The sequence below is a fragment of the Oryza glaberrima genome, chromosome 6 (assembly GCF_000147395.1).
Source record: "Oryza glaberrima chromosome 6, OglaRS2, whole genome shotgun sequence".
NCBI classification, from domain to species: domain Eukaryota; kingdom Viridiplantae; phylum Streptophyta; class Magnoliopsida; order Poales; family Poaceae; genus Oryza; species Oryza glaberrima.
In genome coordinates, this window is record NC_068331.1 from 22,779,973 (window position 1) to 22,799,574 (window position 19,602).

Below are 19,602 nucleotides of genomic sequence, written 5' to 3' on the forward strand. Positions count from 1 at the left end.
GAAACTCGTGTATAACGATGGCTATAGGAAAACAGTAATCGACTAATCATCAGCTAGAGAGGGTGAGGGTGGGGCCGGATGACTTTAATTTCAGTGTTTTTATTTCTTAAGTACATGTCGAAGGCGCGTAAGTAGTAGTGACTGTATCCGCATGGTTGAATTCCTGCAACATATCTAGATAAGATTTGAGTATTTTGGTTGTAAAACGTTGTGTGCATGCAGTCATATCCATTTACTTCTATACACATATAACGATTACCGAATAGACCTAGTGAATGGATAGCCTAACAAAATGATGGTCAATTAAGAATGGACGGAATATTAGGACAAATTTTATAGTAGGGATATTTGACACATCTAATTTTATCCATATAAGATAAGATGTGATATATAATACACCACATCTACACTATCTCTAGCATGCTAACCCAAATGATTTTATTTATTTATTTATTTATCAATCCCCTCTTTCTTTCATCTCATTTTACTTGAGGTTTGTGTGGAGATTGCTCCTTATATGAGAGGTGGCTCACATTCTTTTTTCTCACTTATTTCTTTCACCTCATCATCTAATCCTATGTGGTATTTTTAGAAGCAACACATTAAGTATTATAAGTATTATTATAGGACTTGCCATTAAGCAAGATGGTTAAAAGACTACTAGGCTGTATTCTGAACTACATCTCACATCTTCTATTCCCCATTTTTCGTGAGCACAAGTTTTCCGAACGGTTGAATGAAGCTTTTTTCACATCTCTACTATTATAAAAATTAAAGATGTTTTCGCCGGTACTTTGGTACGTCATCTGTCTATGAGTCGGTTTTTAATCCGGACGACGAATAAAAAATCATCACTTTAATCGGCCATGCCAAATACATGCCGGACTTCTAATCTCTATCTCAACTATAAAATTGATGTTTTTGTCAGTACTTTAGTACGTCATCCGTGTATAAGTCGGTTTTTAAGTTCGTTCACTTTTGGAAATACAAATCCGTATTTGAGTCGGTTTTTAAGTCCGTTCGCTTTTGAAAGTACAAAAGGAATTGTATAGGAAATCTCTTTAAAAAAACTCATGTGCTAACTTGAGACGATCGAATTCCTAATTGCAACTCACTTTTTTTAACAAAATATATATCCAACGATCGGACTCCTAATTGCAGCTCATGTTTTTTAACAAAAATATATATTCAAGCAAATTTAACAGTGAATTTCATCTTAAATAAACCATATAACAATAATAATATTAAAATAGCCTTCACCCGTTGCAACACACAGGCAATTTTTCTAGTTAAAATATATAGGAAAGATGCTTTAAAAAATCATATCAATCTATTTTTACTTTTTCTTACCTAATACTCCATCCGTTCTAAAATATAAGCATTTATAATATAGTATTAAGTCAAATATTTTTATCTTTGACTAGCAAGAAAAATAAAAAAGATCAATCATGTAAAATTGATGTTACTAGATTTATCATTAAACAAACTATCATAATATGCAATTTTTTATTTAAAACATATTTATCTTATAGATATTGTTGGTCAAAGTAGTATCTCGAAGAATGTGTCGAAGTCCAAAAATATTTATATTTTGAAACGGAGGGGTACTTAATTAATCATGCGCTAATAAGCTAACACAATTCTTTTTCTTTTTGCCGGAGAGGTTATATACACAATTTTGCACGGCACACGAAGAAGACAAGGTTATGTACGTAGTAACAATCAATCTATAAATTCTGATTTTATTTTTAGTTAGGTGATCAATCAGAAACGGAGGGAGTATCACTCTCACCATCTCCAAATTGGCTTGTTAGCCAGGGGCCAAAATTATACAGGAACCAGCATGGAGCTGATCGGTGACCACACGGACGCAGAAACCGGCACCACGTGCTTTTGATCAGCAGCCCGTGGATCGAGATCCAAAGCCTGGTGCCCGTGTAAAGCGTGGGGGACCTTGGGGTAGAGTGGAGTAGAGTACGACGCTGTTTAGATACGACTACAATTTTATCCCTATCACATTTGATGTTGACATTAATTATAAATATTAAACGTAGATTATTAATAAAACCCATCTATATTTTTGGACTAATTCGCAAGATGAATTAGGCTTAAAAAATTTATCTCGCGAATTAGCTTTTATTGATGTAATTAGTTTTGTAAGTAGTCTATATTTAATACTCTAAATTAGTATCTAAACATAGAGACTAAAGTTAAGTCCCTGGATCCAAGCACCGCCTAATCCAACAGCAGATATGATGAGCACTTGAGCAGCATTGACGAAGACGAGAGCCCACACGTACGCAAGGAAAATTGCCAACTTGGGACATTTGCAACGCTTTCTTATTGGCGGAGACGAGAGCCCACACGTACGAAAGGAAAATTGCCAATTGGCACGTGAAAAAAAAAACAAAACACAGTACACTAACCTTGGAAGTTGGAAGTTGGAACGTACTCCCCATAAAAAAAATAACGATGTGACCATCCCAAAAAAAGACAACTATCCCTCCTAATAACAACGAATCTGGACAGATACTAGGAGCATGTAACCTCTCCTAGGTTGCCCTTTTTTAAACGGAGGGAGTAGTACACAAGGAGTATATGCTTGTTAATTGCGACACTTTTGAACTTAGCCCATCGTTTCATTTATTCGTGCAATAAGTCAAACGATATATTTGCAAATGAAAAGTATTTTTTGAATAAAACTTTTATATACGTGTTAGCAGGTACAATAGTATACTATTAGCCAGCTATAAATATATTTTAAAGAGATAAAAGATAAGAGAAAAGAGCAGCAGGCTACAAATCTATAGCCAGCTACAGCACGGACTCCAAGACGTAATGTGTGTATGACATGTGGGATTATGTATTAATAGTATAGAGAAAAATACTATATAAATTGGCTATAGATGATCGGATTGGCTATAATTGTGGCGACATATGCTACAGTCATTTTTTTAAGCCACTTAGAGAGTAGTTACAACTCATTTATACCCCACTTACATATGTAATTAGTATGTAATTTTTGAATTTACATATGTAATCTTAAGACTTACATATGTACTTTTGAGATTTACATTGTAAATACACTAAAATTACATATGTAATTTAGGAACTTCCAATGTAAATACATGCCGACTATTTTTTGATAAAAAATATGGCGCCATAAATATAGCTACACCCTAGATGATTTGGAGCTAGTAGTTGGCTATATTATTAAACTTGCTCTTAGCGATCTAGAAGTAAAGACTGGAAAATAAACTTCGATGAAAAACCCAAAATCAACTTTAAATTTAAGATTAAAAATTTAAATTTTAGCTAATAAGTATAAGTATAAGCGAAAAGATGAGGTCCAACTGTGGTTGAACTAATTTAATAATGGATAAGACTTGAGAGAGTTAGGTTTCTAATCTAACGGTGACTAGGGGTAAAAATACTGTCACATGCGGCTAAACTATGAGCTGTCCGTCTTTTCCTTTTTAGGTTTTTGTTTTTGATATAGCTTCAAGTCAAATTTGATTTCCTCGTCTTTGAAATAGTACAGCTCAAATAGACACATCTATCGTGTGTGTATCACACACTACACTATCACACAATGACGAACCTAAAAATATTAAAGATCCTATACATTAGAATTAAGTCAAGGACAGAGCCTCGTGTGACACAACTTGAGCTTGTGCCCCCCCCCCCCCCCCCCCCCAAATCAAAAAAAAAAAAAAAGAAACTTGGCAGATAATTTGCAATTGGTAAATATAATGATTCATCATCAAATGTTATTTATTTTATTGTGACTTGATTCATCATTAAATGTTCTCTAAGTATGATTTAAATTTTTTTATTTGCGCAAAATAAATTGAATAAGGCGAATGGTTAAATATTTGTTAAAAAGTCAACTGTAACCATTTATTAAAAAATGAGGGTTTCGTATTTGACCACCGTTAGGGTGTGTTAGCTGGTTCTCGTTCCCCTCCAGCATACTGAGCACGGAAAATGGAACGATCGATTAACACGTGATTAATTAAGTATTAGCTAATTTTTTTTAAAAAAAATGGATTAGTTTGATTTTTTAGGCAACTTTCATATAGAAACTTTTTGTAAAAAACGCACCGTTTAGCCGTTTGAAAAGCGTACGCGCGTAAAACGAGGGAAATGGTTGGGAAAAGGGGCATCCGAACACACCCTTAAGGTGGTAGCCATATTTTTGTTTCCCATAGGACACTCCCTTTCAAAGCTAATTAAACGGTGGTTATGGATTTCTGAATAAGGTAACCGGAAATTTAAACATGCAAAACTTTGGTAAGAAATTGCTAACTCCTCGTCAGACAAAAAAACAAAAAACAAAAGATGTGCCAGCTCATGGTGTATGTTGTTCACTCCCAGAGGACCCAGACGTAGGTTTGCTCAATATTCCAGCACAACAAATTTCAATGCTTCAATCTATCAAATTCCCTCTGAATTTTCATCGAATTCACTGCTCGGCTTATTTCAGCCGACGACGAGCACATCATCGTTGGATCTGGCCATCTGCCAGCATCAACAAACAGTGGATGAACAACAGCCGTACCACCTGAATACAGTTGCAAGAGGGCATGCCAACTGCTTTCAGATGTCGTTGTGGTAGTATGAGCAGTGGAGCACTTGGGTTCTTGGGCATGCATGTTGCTCAATTACAAACTCTTCAAAGATAATTTTCACTAAAGTGAAATACATATATAGTCAGATCAGACCAGAGGAGCAATCAAAAAAGAATTGAGAAGTATATGTTGTTAGCAAAGAACGTCAGTTTAAATGCAGTGTTTAATTTGCAGCCAAAACAAGAGTGTTCTGCTTGCCGCGGCTCCATGGCGGCAAGCGATATCAAAACGGTGCTGCCGTTTGCCTGCCGCTAGCGAGCAAGCGGGCTTGTCCGTGAACCCGCTTATAGATAAAATTAGTAGGTAATCCACGGATTTGACTCGCGGGTTACCTATTAATTTGACATATAAATGAGTTTATAGATTGATCTACTTGCATCTCTCTAAATACGCAAATCGGATCACGACACAAAAATCCATTCGTTATCATCTATTTGACCTATAAATAAATTTGTGGGTTGGCCTGCTTGCAACCCTACCCGCCACGGTCCTGCTGAGGCAGAGGTGTGGTGCTCGTGGGTGGGTAGGTGCATGGCGTCTACTTTGAAATAAAAGATCAATTAACATGTACAAATAATTATAGTTCATAACCATTTTTTAACTTAAAATCATAAAACGTGTGCCATTCTGCCATACGGGAAACAAAACAACTATCAGTGTCTATTTTATTATCTTTTGAGACATATGGATATGTTATTTTACTGGTCAGCTATATATGTTTTATTACATTAGGAATGACCATTAATTATGTTTAGACTATATATATGTATGTATATTTTTATTAGGGATTTTCTAAGCGAAATTAATGGATTTTATCTCTGCCCTCTGTCTCCGTCAGTTTGAGCTTGTGTTAAGAAAACACGAAAATACAATCCCGGGTGTGCGTATATGTGTGGTGTTGCGTGATCATTTTCCATGATTACATTGTACAAAGTGCCATTCCTATACTACACATGTTTGATGTGTCTATTTGAGCTGTGCACTATTTGAAATAACAGGAAATGAAATTTGACTTATTGCTAGGAAAAGGAAAGGGGGAAAAAAATAAGACTGACATCTAGTAATATATACTCCAAATCCAGTAGTTAGCATGTGAAAGTTTTAATAGTCACCGTTAGGTATTTAAAGCATGTTTAATAGTATAGCCAAGTAGCCAACTACTAACTCTAAGTCATATATAGTCAATTTAATAGTCAATTCATACAATAGTTACCTATAAATATATATACTATTATATATTATCTGGTCATACCTATCATACAGACATTACATCTTAGAGTTCATGCTGCAGATGGCTACAAATGTGTAGCCCGTCGCTCATCTCTATATTCTTTCATCTTCTCAATATGTGTTTAGAGCTAGCTTATAGTCTGCTATTGTATATGTTCTTATATACTAGTACTAAACCTCTCTTCATCCAATCAATAATATAATCACGTTCAACCATGCATCACCTTTCTCCATTTCCAACATAGTGTTTGTTTTCACGTGCCCAATTGGGCGAGGATAGGGGGGATCTTGCAGTCTACTTGCACTGGACTGAGTTCTCCAAAAAAAAAAAAAAAAAAGGCACTGGACTTCCACTGTGCCAAGTGCCAACTTGCATAGGATTGGCACCAATAGGCGAAGCGCAGCTGCAGAGAACCATACCAAAACTGCCAAATGCCAATGCATCATCAATCCAATAAACAAACAAAATGCCAATGCAGCGCTTATTACAATATTCCTCTCCGCCAATAGAGAAAGCGTTGCGAGTGTCCAAGTGGGCACCTCGTCAAATGCTGCTATCTGCATTTTTATCATATCCAAATCCAATATTCCAATCTGCATGCAGGTCGTTGCTGTTACTCGATCCAGGCCACCCCCCACGCTTTACACGAGCGGCAAGCTTGGATCTAGAATTCTAGATCAACGTGTTATAATATTTCTATGCTGCCCGGCAGTTTCCGCGTCCATGTGATGTGATCATTCCCGTGCAATGCAACTTTCAGTTGTTTTAGGGGCGCATCCAAAGTTCCATAACAATTTATGCAAGAGTATATAAAAGTATATCCGGAGGAATCTTATGGCAATATGACTAAAAAAGCTATAAAGTTGGTTCAGTATCAGGTTATTATTTTTTTCGTTTTATATTAAGTCAAACTCTTTTAAGTTTAACTATAGGTTTATAAAAAACATAGTAGTATTTTCAGCACAAAACAGATATATTATTAAAATTTATTTAATATTAGATTTAACGAAACTAATTTAGTGTTTTAGATGTTATTAAATTTGTTTATGAACTTGATCAAATTTAAATAGTTTTAAAAAATCAAAGCAACTTATTGCAATATGAAATAGAGCGAGTATATTTTAAGACGGAGATAGTAGATATTAGCACGCATGATTCCCTATGGATGATGAATGAAGAGATATGGAATATTTATAGGTTACACTTTGTGGTCTTGTGGATGATGTAAGTCATTGCGGTAGTGGCTCATGTTTGAGTCGATAAGGACTTGAGGTCGAGTCGAGATCTATAAACCACTCAGCATAGAATATGTTGCTAATCCTTATGCATTTTTGAATGATTGAGAATAGAAATGAATTCTTAGAGGATGGAGTTGTCTGATTTGACTCCCATGAAAGTATTCCTATCGTCGAATTCCCTATCAACAAATCGTGGTCATATGTGCTTTGTAATGTTTGTTTTCTTTTAGTTCGGCTGATTCCACCGGCAAATCAGTCTAGCGTGTGTCAATTTCGGTAGATAATGCCTCTAGTCATAGCACAAAGCACACCTATCTCGCCCATTCCCATTGAGATACAAGGTTCAAGCAAACTAGTTTTGGTTTGTGGTATGCATTACCTCACCTTTGGTCTCGACTATGTGCAATCTATGCTTATTTAGAACGTATAAATTTTACAGGATTTTCATAGAAATTAGTTTATTATCATTAAATTCTCTAAAATTCCTCAGTTTCCTTTTTAAAACATAAACATTCATTAATAACGATAAAGTTCAGGGGAACAAGCTCTAGCACATCACCAAACCGATTAGCTAAAAAGCATCGAACCATCTGTTTCCAAATGACAAGAAACTGCACTAAGGCTGTGTTCGGGAGGGTAGGTTCTCAAGCTTGCCTCCCAGCACGGAAAACAAAACACATGATTATAGTGAGATTAATTAAGTATTAGCCTAAAAAACTTGAAAAATGGATTTATATGATTGTTTAAAGTAACTTTTATATATATAACTTTTGCAAAAAAATACACCGTTGAACAGTTTAAAAAGCGTGCGCATGAAAAACGAGGGAAGTGAGTTGGGAAAGAGGAGAAAAGAACACAGCCTAATATAACAAACTTCCTATTGAATCTAAGCAGTAGCAGAGGTGCAAATTGACAGTGAGATGCGACATTGCTGCGATGATTGCATCTTGGGTCTCCTTTGACGTGCACACCGCTTGACGAACCAGTGATTCCGTTTGGTTGCCTCCACAGAAACAACATAAAATTGGAGGCTTGTTGCTGAGCCATAGATTTTGGTATGGGCTTCGCCGAGCTTAGCAGGAATTCTCCATGGAGTTCGCCATTAAATTTGAGGAGCTTGAGCTCAACCTGAACAACAAACCCTACATGGATACTACTGCTAGGAAACAAAGAGGAAGAACCCAAATCCAGCCACCCATAAACACCGAAGAACTCGAATGATGGCGAATGAACTGTTGTCTACTTAGGCCGACACATGAGGTTGGAAATGAGGAAACCTGCATATCCCGACGGCTAGAACCTAGCCAATGGAAGTTCCCATCCACCGTCACCATTGTACTCTCCATTAGTAAGTCGCTGGCCACCATAAGTAGCTGCAACAGTCGAGGTCATTCCAAGCCACCAACCTCACCGGTCAGGAGATCCCAACCTCTGACCAGGTAGAGCGGTAGCCACAGCAGGCGCCGCCAACCGCCACCGTCGAAACCTTCGGGCGATGTAACCGAAGACGCCCCAATTGCCAACCCCACGGGTCAGGAGATCCTGGACTACGATCAGGCTAAGGGGCCGCATAGTAGGTGCCTTTGACCGCCACCACCAGAACTTCTAGGACAGAGGCTTGAACTACTAGCCGAGAAGACATCAAGCCGGCGCCATGAGAAGCCACCGCCGCCTAGAGGTGATGCCTCTACCGCCTGATTCCTCCACAGATAGTATATTCCCACATCTCCACCGCCACCAACCGCCGCTGCCATCCACTCTGACAACCATGGAATCTCACCAGCAGATTCCCAACTCGAGAAGAACCCAACTTACATAAAAGACCCGACGAGAAAGAACCAACCTAACTACACTATACTATTAAGGGACCCGACGACGACGGTTGGACCCGTCCTCCGACCCTCGCCGGTGGTGAACCACCAAAATCGGAGGGGGAAGACGGGTCAAGAGGCAGAAGAAAACTATACACCGAGAAAACTGAGATGTCAGAGACATATACACTTTGAACTTCGAAGCCTGCAAGTCTGTAGTGAACAAACTACAGAACATCTCATTGGGCATTGACCCCACCAATTTACTATATTTTCCTAGTACGATCGAACGTGCTTCACGAGCTTGTGTGCTGTTGCCGTTGATCTTTTGTGTGTGTGTGTGTGTGTGTTTTTGTAACTGTTGTGATTGATCCTCTGAAATTCTGAATCTAGCACGTACGCGGTCAGCTCCGCGATGTGCAGCAGCGCCTGCCTATAAATTGGCAGCCCGTCAAGCCTCATGCCACACCATTGTTTTGCGAGCTTTTTCCCAGCCTTGTCAAGTGCACACAGCCACACACTGAAACTGAAGGAGCAGCAGCAATGGCTCACCTGCTGATGCACGGCACGCTCGACGCCACCATCTTCGAGGCCACCAACCTCACCAACCCCACCCGCCTCACCGGCAACGCCCCCGAGGGCTTCCGCAAGGTCACTCGTCGATGCCATCCATAGCGATCATCCACCTCGCCGACATTTTTTCCCTGATTCTTGCTGTGTTTCTGAATCTTTGTGCTTGGTTGGTGTTGGTGTTTGCAGTGGTGGGAAGGGCTGGAGAACGGGTTGGAGAAGACGACCGGGCTTGGCCCCGGCGGGACGAGGCTGTACGCGACGGTGGACCTCGGCAGGGCGCGGCTCGGCCGGACGCGGGTGATCGACGACGAGCCGGTGAGCCCGCGGTGGGACGAGCGCTTCCACTTCTACTGCGCCCACTTCGCCGAGAACGTCGTCTTCTCCGTCAAGGTCGCGCTGTCCGTCGATGCCAAGCTCATCGGCCGCGCCTACCTCCCCGTCAGGGACCTCCTGTCCGGCGAGGCCGTCGAGCGCAAGCTCGACATCCTCGGCGACGACAAGAAGAAGCTCCCCCACGGTCCGACCATCCACGTCCGGCTGCAGTTCAAGGACGTGGCCGCCGACGGCGGCGGGAAGTGGTGGGGCGGCGGCGTCGGCGACGCGGCGTACCCCGGCGTGCCGTGCACCTACTTCAAGCAGCACGCCGGGTGCAGGGTCACCCTGTACCAGGACGCGCACGCGCCGGACACGTTCGCGCCGAGGATCCCGCTCGCCGGCGGCGCGCACTACCAGCAGGGGCGGTGCTGGGAGGACGTGTTCGACGCCATCAGCAACGCCAAGCACCTCATATACATCACCGGCTGGTCGGTGTTCACCGACATCACGCTCATCCGCGACCCGTCCCGGCAGCGCCCCGGCGGCGACGCCACCATCGGCGAGCTCCTCAAGCGCAAGGCCAGCGAGGGCGTCCGCGTGCTCATGCTGGTCTGGAACGACGTCTCCTCCATCCAGGCGCTCCACGCCATCGGCATCAAGCTCAGCGTCGCGCAGACGCACGACGAGGACACGCTCGCCTACTTCGAGGACTCCGACGTGCACTGCGTCCTCTGCCCGCGGCAAGCCGACGCCGCCGCCGGCAGCAGCTTCATCATGGGCACGAAGGTCTCACTCTTGGCCACCCACCACCAGAAGACCGTCATCGTCGACCACGACATGCCGGCCGGCACCGGCGGCGGCGGCTCCGACATCCGCCGCATCGTCAGCTTCGTCGGCGGCCTCGACCTCTGCGACGGCCGCTACGACACGCAGTCCCACTCCCTCTTCCGGACGCTCGACGCCGCGCACCACAAGGACTTCCACCAGCCGAGCATCGACGACGCCGAGCTCGCCAAGGGCGGGCCGAGGGAGCCATGGCACGACATCCACTCCAAGCTCGAGGGCCCCATCGCCTGGGACGTCCTCTACAACTTCGAGCAGCGGTGGCGGAAGCAGAGCGGCCACGCCGACCTCCTCGTCAACCTCACCGCCCTCGAGCACCTCATCACGCCGCCGTCCCCGGTGAAGCTCCCCGGCACCAACAACGACGACCACCACGACGACGCATGGAACGTGCAGCTCTTCCGCTCCATCGACGGCGGCGCGTGCGACGGCTTCCCGAGCAGCCCGGAGGCGGCGGCGCGCCTCGACCTCGTGAGCGGGAAGAACAACGTGATCGAGCGGAGCATCCAGGACGCGTACATCCACGCCATCCGCCGCGCCAGGGACTTCATCTACATCGAGAACCAGTACTTCATCGGGAGCTCCTACGGGTGGAGGCCCGGCGGCGGCGTCAGGCCGGAGGACGTCGAGGCGGTGAACCTGATCCCGAGGGAGCTCTCCCTCAAGATCGTGAGCAAGATCGCCGCCGGCGAGCGGTTCGCCGTCTACGTCGTGGTGCCGATGTGGCCCGAGGGCCACCCTGGCAACGAGGCCATGCAGGCCATCCTCGACTGGCAGAGGAGGACGATGGAGATGATGTACTACGACATCGCCGTCGCGCTCAAGGCCAATCACAGCGACGCCGACCCGAGGGATTACCTCACCTTCTTCTGCTTGGGGAACAGGGAGGCCAAGAGTCATGGCGAGTACGTGCCTGCACATCGCCCGGATCAAGACACAGACTACGCCAAGGCGCAGAACGCGCGCCGCTTCATGATCTATGTCCACTCCAAGATGATGATAGGTAACAACAACTACTAGTTGCAAATTTCAACCACTACGGTTAAACTCGCTCTAAATTTCACACCGAATTCAATGTTTTTCTTTTATCAGTTGATGATGAGTACATCATCGTCGGGTCGGCCAACATCAACCAGCGGTCGATGGACGGCGGGCGGGACTCGGAGATCGCCATGGGAGCGTTCCAGCCACACCACCTGAACGTTAATGGGCAGGCTGCGAGAGGCCAGATCCATGGCTTCCGGATGTCGCTGTGGTACGAGCACCTGGGAATGCTGCACGACGACTTCGTGCACCCGGGGAGCCTGGAGTGTGTCCGGAGAGTGAACGCGATGGCCGACAGGCACTGGCAGCTGTACGCCGGCGAGGAGCTCCACGGCGACCTCCCCGGACACCTGCTCACCTACCCGGTCGCCGTCGAGAAGGACGGCGGCGCCGTGACGGCGCTCCCGGGCGCCGAGTTCTTCCCGGACACGGAGGCGAAGGTGATCGGGACATTGGCGTCGTCGGCGTACATGATCCCCTACCTCACGTCGTAGAGTGTTGCTCTGAGTGTGTGATCGAGTTGCCATTCCTGCACACTGCTAGAGTGTTGCTCTGCTTTGGGTTTGGGCAGAGTTTGTTGTTTCAAGCAATGTAATCTATCTCCGGTTGAATTCTACAGCTCTATGTAGTGTTCTGTTCTAATATGAATTATGTTCATCGGCTTATTTCAAGTTGACAGTTTATGAATTTTACGATTCTTGGGAGGTAACAATTTGTTTTATGGCCGTGTTTAGTTCACCTCAACTACCCAAAATTTCTAACTTTCCATTACATCATATCACATCAAAAATTTTCCTACACACATAAACTTCCAACTTTTTTTCGAAACTCCCAACTTTTCCCAAACTTTCAATTTTTTTCAGGAACTAAACACACCCTATACCTCCTGTTACAGTGTTACCTAAGAAACCAATGCTGGGTTGTACTAAATCTTGCATTATAAAAATGTATTAGCTTCTTATACCTCATAGCAAAATCACTCTTGAAAGTTTTAGCTTGGTCATAGTCTTTTTAGCAAGCATTAGTCATCCTAGGAGGCTAGGAGTAATGTATCAGTTTTTTTTTAATTGCTGTCGAGCATATGTTACATTACACTGGCTTGGATGGCTTTAAAATTTACTGGATTTGCTAGTCCTATATGACATTTGGTGGAAATTCTGGGGTAAAACGGTGAATGCTGGATTACTCTGGGTTGTAAAAAAATATAGAGCGGTTAGGAGATTTCAGATTTAGTTATATGATGGGAAACATGAGGTTAAATTATTCATTTTGCCTTGTTTTTTTCAACCACTAAGTGAGATACCGAGGTGTCTTTGCTGCGGAATATATATATGAATATATTCTAAATATTATAAAAATAATAAATAGATATGTTAAAATATTATGGAAATTATGTGGGGGTGATGATTAAATATGCTTGTATTTTGATTTGTAGAATTCAACAAATTATAGATGATGATGTTGTATGCTTGCACGAGATTTGATATGTAATTATTGTTAGTGGATGATGATGTGTTCTATGTTTTAGTGGATGTGATGACTTTTGGACGACTACGGCGTACGCGGTGTTAGCAACATGCTATACGTCATACCAAGCTTCACGCCGTCATGTAGTGTGTTGCTCTGCCGTTTCGGTCATACGCCGATTGGATGGAGAAGTCGTACATATAGCAGGGTTCATTTGGAGCTTTCCTTTTATCCAGGATCCAGTGCCCATCCACTTTTGTTTCCTTTCATTATTGGTGCTGTACAAGTACTTACAAAGATTAATTTAACTTGAAGTTATACAATATTGCTAAAAGAATACTTCATCCGTTTCATAATGTAAGTTATTGTAGCATTTTCCATATTTATATTGATGTTAATGAATCACATCAATATGAATGTGAGAAATGCTAGAATGACTTACATTTTAAAACGGAGTGAGTACTAAGTTATAAATACAATATAAGCTTTCAAACTTACAGTGTAATTACATGTAATTTAGAGTGTAACAAAAATTTAACTCTTTTTCGTTGAAAGATGTGGGACCTTAAATGTAGCCCATTCTTTTTCTAAATGAGTATGCTATACATATATACGTATGTGCTGGACCTATTGATTGGACGTACTATGCATAACAATTTACTATTACCTCCATTTCATATATATGTTAATAAATATTGACATATATTCATTAACATATATGTAAATGTGGGTAGTAGAAAATTTTATAACTTGAAACTGAGAAAGTAGTCCTTTCTAAGTTCTCACTAGTCAACTAAATTCTCACAATCTTTTAATAACTCTGAAGAATAGACCCAAGCTAGATACCGAAAGCGCAAGTCATTGGATTCCTTTACGTCTGTCTCCCCGTCTTTGGGAATAAGAAATTATTGCTCCGATCGGCCAGTTCCTCCACGCTGCATCCACTATAAAATGCATCGTTAATTTCCTCCTGTGAAGCGTTTGCTCATCATGCATGCGTTCATGCCACACGGTTAATTAACATGTGCAGCAGATCAATCAACATGCGAATCAAAAGCTCACAGTGTCACAGGTACACACACCTGTGTTCTTGTGAATTCTGATCGTTTTTCCATGCATGGGCTCCGTTCTGCTTTCTTGTGCACCGGGAGCTGTGCGTGGTGGCGAATCTCGTACCACACCGAGCTTGACCTCCAGCTCCACGATCTACAGCGACTGAACGGGATGTGGTTGCGATTGCGATTGCGATGCGGATGCGTACGCCTCGTTTATGCTCGTGGTGGGCAGTCCTGGACCCCCCAATTGTGCCTTCTGGTGGTCTTTGTCTGTCTTGTGGTTGACACTTTGTTGGTGACCTGGTGTCACGGTGGTGTGTGTGTGTGTGTGATAGTGTGATACTCCTAGATGATTAGATGCGTGGTTAGTGGGCACATTTCCACCGATTTTTCTCATCTCCTAGGAGCTAGGAGTAATCACTACTCAGTACTTCCACCGTTAAAAAAGAACAATCAAGATAAGGATTTGGTACCACTTAAAACAATGAATTTGGATACTCTCTTCGTAAAAAAAAACCAACCTAGATCAAGATATGATAATCTTGACCTAGGATATAGTTTTTCGGAGGGAGTACTCATTAGTCAATTTCATCAATAGGAAACGACGTATTTATAGAATACAACTTTAGGTCATGAGACATAGCGGCGAATCTATGGAACAATATGGAATGTGGGTCCATCAGTAGATACTCGCCGTTAAGAAAACCACTTCTAGATATGAATATGGATATGACTAGTGTGTTTAAGTTATCATCGTCGTTGCATGTTACTATAGTGACTTGCTACGGGGTATTTCTACTGTCCCATAAATTATAACCATGCAAATGGGAAGGAGATCAAAGGTCTTAACTCCCCAATAAAAGCTGAGTTCGTCTGTGGGTGTTCCAAACTTCTCTCCTTCGTTTTCCACACGCGCACGCCTTCCAAACTGCTAAACGGTGTGTTTTTACATTAAATTTTATATGAAAGTTGTTTTTAAAAAATCATATTAACCCAATTTTTAATTTTTAGCTAATATTTAATTAATCGTGCACTAATTCATTGCTCAGTTTTCTGTGTCGGAAGGTGAGTGTTCAGTGTTCACAACCCTCACCCATCTTTAGCACGGCTTTGGACTCATTTTTGTTTTAAGTTGGATATTACTAGCTTTACAAATTTATGGATCTAGATTTTCGATTACATTGATAACATTTGAATAAATCATTTCATTCCTATTTTATATGAAGTTTAGAATTTTTTTTTCTTTTACACAATATAATTTAGCATACAAACTTTAAATCTACCCCGAATATCAAATTCGAAGGCATGCCAAATAGGACTTAAGTTAGTTGGTTTGTTAAAATGGTTCAAAATGGTTCAAAGACAACAAAGTTTAATCCCTGCCAATATTGTATTTTTCTTTTACCAAAGCCTTACCATGTTTTATTAGTTTCTTGTCTTGATCCGTCCCCAAATCCTCTATATTAGAGCAAGTTTAATAGTATAGCCAACTACTTACTCTAAATCATAAAATAGTTAATTCATACAATAGTTACCTATAAACATATACTACTATACAAGTAATACCTGGTCCCACCTATGATACACACATTGCGTCTTATAGTCTGTGCTACAGGTGGCTACAAAACTATAGTCCGCTGCTCTTATCTCTTCTCATTTATTTACTCCATATATATTTATAGCTGGCTTATAGTCTGCTATTGTACTAACTTATTTACATAGTAGAAACTCCACATAAATTAGTTAATATTCTGTATGAAGCAGCCCTTAACTTCTTCCCAAAATTCTCCCTTTAACTTCTTTCCAATTTCCCAAATATTTTCTGTTCCAACTTTTTTTACGGGATTTTCCGATCCGACATTAATAACTATCACAAACGCCACGTCTTTTTCTTTGGAGCAAAGGAAATCAAAATAAAAGGCTAGAATCTCTCCTTTTCCATTTCCCTCTCCTAATTGGACGCTTTTCGCCTTGTTGGCGCACTGTCCCCTTCGTCTCGGAGGGAAGCTCGTATTGGACGCGCCGCGAGCAGGTGACGTCAGCGGCAGCGGCGGCGGCGGCGGCGGCGGCGGGCGGCGGCGGAGCCGAGGAGGAGCGACCATGGCTCACCTGCTGCTGCACGGCACGCTCGAGGCCACCATCCTCGAGGCCGACCACCTCTCCAACCCCACCCGCGCCACCGGCGCCGCCCCCGGGATCTTCCGCAAGGTCAGTCGAATCCCGCTCTCTCTTCGAGCTCAAAATCGATCCAATTTAGTGGTGAGAGATTTTTGGTTGGAGCAATCCAAGAGGAGGCGCGAATTTTGGTGTGGGTTTGATTTTTGAATCCGTTCGTGCAGTTCGTGGAAGGGTTCGAGGACTCGCTGGGGCTCGGGAAGGGGGCGACGCGGCTGTACGCGACGATCGACCTCGGCCGGGCGCGGGTGGGGCGGACGCGGGTCGTCGACGACGAGCCGGTGAACCCGCGGTGGTACGAGGTGTTCCACATCTACTGCGCCCACTTCGCCGCCGACGTGGTGTTCTCCGTCAAGGCGGCGCAGCCCATCGGCGCCACGCTCATCGGCCGCGCCTACCTCCCCGTCAGGGAGCTCCTGTCCGGCGAGGCCATCGAGCGCCGCCTCGACATCCTCGACGCCGGCAGGAGGAGGATCTCGCACGGGCCGACGATACACGTGCGGCTGCAGTTCCGCGACGTCGCCGGCGACCGCCATGGGTGGGGCAGGGGCGTCTCCGGCGCGCGGTACCCCGGCGTGCCGTACACCTTCTTCTCGCAGCGCCCCGGGTGCAGGGTCACCCTGTACCAGGACGCGCACGTGCCCGACGCGTTCGCGCCCAGGATCCCGCTCGCCGGCGGCGGGTACTACCGGCAGGGGCGGTGCTGGGAGGACGTGTTCGACGCCATCAGCAACGCCAAGCACCTCATATACCTCACCGGCTGGTCCGTGTACACCGAGATCACGCTCATCCGTGACGGCACCCGGCAGCGCCCCGGCGGCAACGCCACCCTCGGCGAGCTCCTCAAGCGCAAGGCCAGCGAGGGCGTGCGCGTGCTGTTGCTGGTCTGGGACGACCGCACCTCCGTCGAGTCGCTCGGCATGAAGTGGGGGTTCATGTCGACGCACGACGCCGAGACGGCGGACTACTTCCGCGGCACCGACGTGCGCTGCGTCCTCTGCCCGCGGAACCCCGACGCCGGGCGGAGCGCCATCATGGGCGCGCAGATCGCCTACATGATCACCCACCACCAGAAGACCGTCATCGTCGACCACGACATGCCGGTGCCGCGTGGCGGTGGCAGCCGCCGCATCGTCAGCTTCGTCGGCGGCCTCGACCTCTGCGACGGCCGCTACGACACGCAGTTCCACTCCCTCTTCCGGACGCTCGACACGGCGCACCACAGCGACTTCCACCAGCCCAACCTCGACGGCGCGGCCGTCACCAAGGGCGGGCCGAGGGAGCCATGGCACGACATCCACTCCAAGATCGAAGGCCCCGCGGCTTGGGATGTGCTCTACAACTTCGAGCAGCGGTGGAGGAAGCAAGGCGGTGACAAGGACCTCCTCCTAGACCTCAAAGCCATGGCCGACCTCATTATTCCGCCGTCTCCGGTGATGTTCCCCGATGACGGTGAGGCCTGGAGTGTTCAGTTGTTCCGGTCCATCGATGGCGGCGCCTGCTTCGGCTTCCCTAGCACTCCAGAGGCTGCTGCAAGATCAGGCCTTGTCAGTGGCAAGAACAACACCATTGACAGGAGCATCCAAGATGCATACATCCACGCAATTCGCCGCGCCAAGAACTTCATCTACATCGAGAATCAGTACTTCCTTGGCAGCTCATTTGCATGGAAAGCCGATGGCATCAGACCAGAAGACATTGAGGCGTTGCATCTGATTCCCAGAGAGATTTCTCTGAAGATTGTGAACAAGATTGAAGCTGGTGAGCGTTTTGCAGTCTATGTTGTGCTGCCAATGTGGCCTGAAGGACCTCCTGCTAGTGGATCAGTGCAGGCAATACTGGATTGGCAGAGGAGGACAATGGAGATGATGTACTATGATATTGCCGTTGCACTTGAGGCGAAGAGGATCAATGCTGACCCGAGGGATTACCTTACCTTCTTCTGCTTAGGGAACAGGGAAGTAAAGTTGAATGGTGAGTATGAACCTGCAGGTCGCCCTTTGGATGGCACAGACTATGATAAGGCACAGAAGGCACGCCGGTTCATGATCTATGTTCACTCCAAGATGATGATAGGTATGCTTAAAAACATTATTGTCACAAGTTCTCTAAATTTACTCCAGATTGCAGCTGACACATGATCTTTTTTGCATTGTTTAACATCTTTAAGAATTCACAAATCAGAATCGCAGCACCTCTTATGGATCTCCAATGTCCCATTTTATGTTTATACACTCATAACTACTTGCCCCAATTTCGACACCCACATGTTAGGAAAGACTTTTACATCACAGTTCAATTTCCTTGTCACTAGGCAACATACGCAATTACTTCATTCCTTGTTGTAAGATAGACAATATATTGTCACTGGCTCTTATTTCAGTACCTGTGCTTTGATGACATGCTTCATGTTGATAAAGATAAATTTGTTGGAACTTAATATCCTTGGTTTGTTTCAGTTGACGACGAGTACATCATTGTTGGATCTGCCAACATCAACCAGAGGTCCATGGATGGGGGCAGAGACTCCGAGATCGCCATGGGTGCATTCCAGCCATGCCACCTGAACACCAAGGGCCTGGTTGCAAGAGGACAAATCCACGGTTTCCGGATGTCGTTGTGGTATGAGCACCTTGGCATGCTGCATGACAACTTCCTGAACCCAGAGAGCCTGGAGTGTGTTCAGAGGGTGAACAAGATGGCTGACAAGTACTGGGACCTCTACGCGAGCGATGAGCTTAACGATGACCTTCCTGGGCACCTGCTGACCTACCCGGTACGTGTTACGAAGGAAGGCACGGTGACAGAGCTCCCAGGAGCGAAATTCTTCCCTGACACTCAGGCTCCAGTGATCGGCACGAAGGGGAACCTGCCTCCCTTTCTCACCACATAGAGTAGCAAGATTCAGATTGTGCTGCATAATTGGAAACCTTGCACTGTTGGGTGGTGCTTCTAGATATGTAATTTCCAGCCCAATAATAGGGTGTCACGCCTATTTCTAGTCAAAATTTGGTTGATCAGTTGATGCTATTCTTTTGCACGAATCATGATTTTCCTCATGGGAGTACTGAAATAATAGGCATGTTTTGTTGGAGATTTGACCTGAATATACTGAAGTCTTGGACAACTTGGTGTTGTGGCACATTGTGTCAAAAGCTTGGTACGTACTTTAGTAGAGTAGGTTTTACCTGTGGGATTCAAGACAGCTTTGAGTGGTGG

At 44.7% G+C, this 19,602-nt stretch overlaps 2 protein-coding genes across 2 annotated transcripts; both read left to right on the forward strand.

Moving 5' to 3' along the window:
* The first annotated feature begins 9,368 nt into the window (after window positions 1-9,368).
* On the forward strand, window positions 9,369-12,328 carry LOC127777848 (phospholipase D alpha 2-like). Its single transcript, XM_052304469.1, has 3 exons — window positions 9,369-9,562; window positions 9,671-11,645; window positions 11,735-12,328. The coding sequence occupies exons 1-3, from the start codon at window positions 9,455-9,457 to the stop codon at window positions 12,178-12,180; spliced, it is 2,529 nt and encodes an 842-aa protein (XP_052160429.1). The 5' UTR covers window positions 9,369-9,454; the 3' UTR covers window positions 12,181-12,328.
* Window positions 12,329-16,159: 3,831 nt separating this feature from the next.
* On the forward strand, window positions 16,160-19,413 carry LOC127776725 (phospholipase D alpha 2). Its single transcript, XM_052303253.1, has 3 exons — window positions 16,160-16,416; window positions 16,548-18,459; window positions 18,843-19,413. The coding sequence occupies exons 1-3, from the start codon at window positions 16,309-16,311 to the stop codon at window positions 19,274-19,276; spliced, it is 2,454 nt and encodes an 817-aa protein (XP_052159213.1). The 5' UTR covers window positions 16,160-16,308; the 3' UTR covers window positions 19,277-19,413.
* Window positions 19,414-19,602: the final 189 nt, after the last annotated feature.

Coding starts and splice junctions, on each gene's coding strand:
- LOC127777848 (XM_052304469.1), top strand. CDS start 9,455: ATGGCTCACCTGCTGATGCACGGCACGCTCGACGCCACCATCTTCGAG. Junction 9,563..9,670: donor CCCCCGAGGGCTTCCGCAAG/GTCACTCGTCGA, acceptor TGGTGTTTGCAG/TGGTGGGAAGGGCTGGAGAA. Junction 11,646..11,734: donor CCACTCCAAGATGATGATAG/GTAACAACAACT, acceptor TTCTTTTATCAG/TTGATGATGAGTACATCATC.
- LOC127776725 (XM_052303253.1), top strand. CDS start 16,309: ATGGCTCACCTGCTGCTGCACGGCACGCTCGAGGCCACCATCCTCGAG. Junction 16,417..16,547: donor CCCCCGGGATCTTCCGCAAG/GTCAGTCGAATC, acceptor CCGTTCGTGCAG/TTCGTGGAAGGGTTCGAGGA. Junction 18,460..18,842: donor TCACTCCAAGATGATGATAG/GTATGCTTAAAA, acceptor GGTTTGTTTCAG/TTGACGACGAGTACATCATT.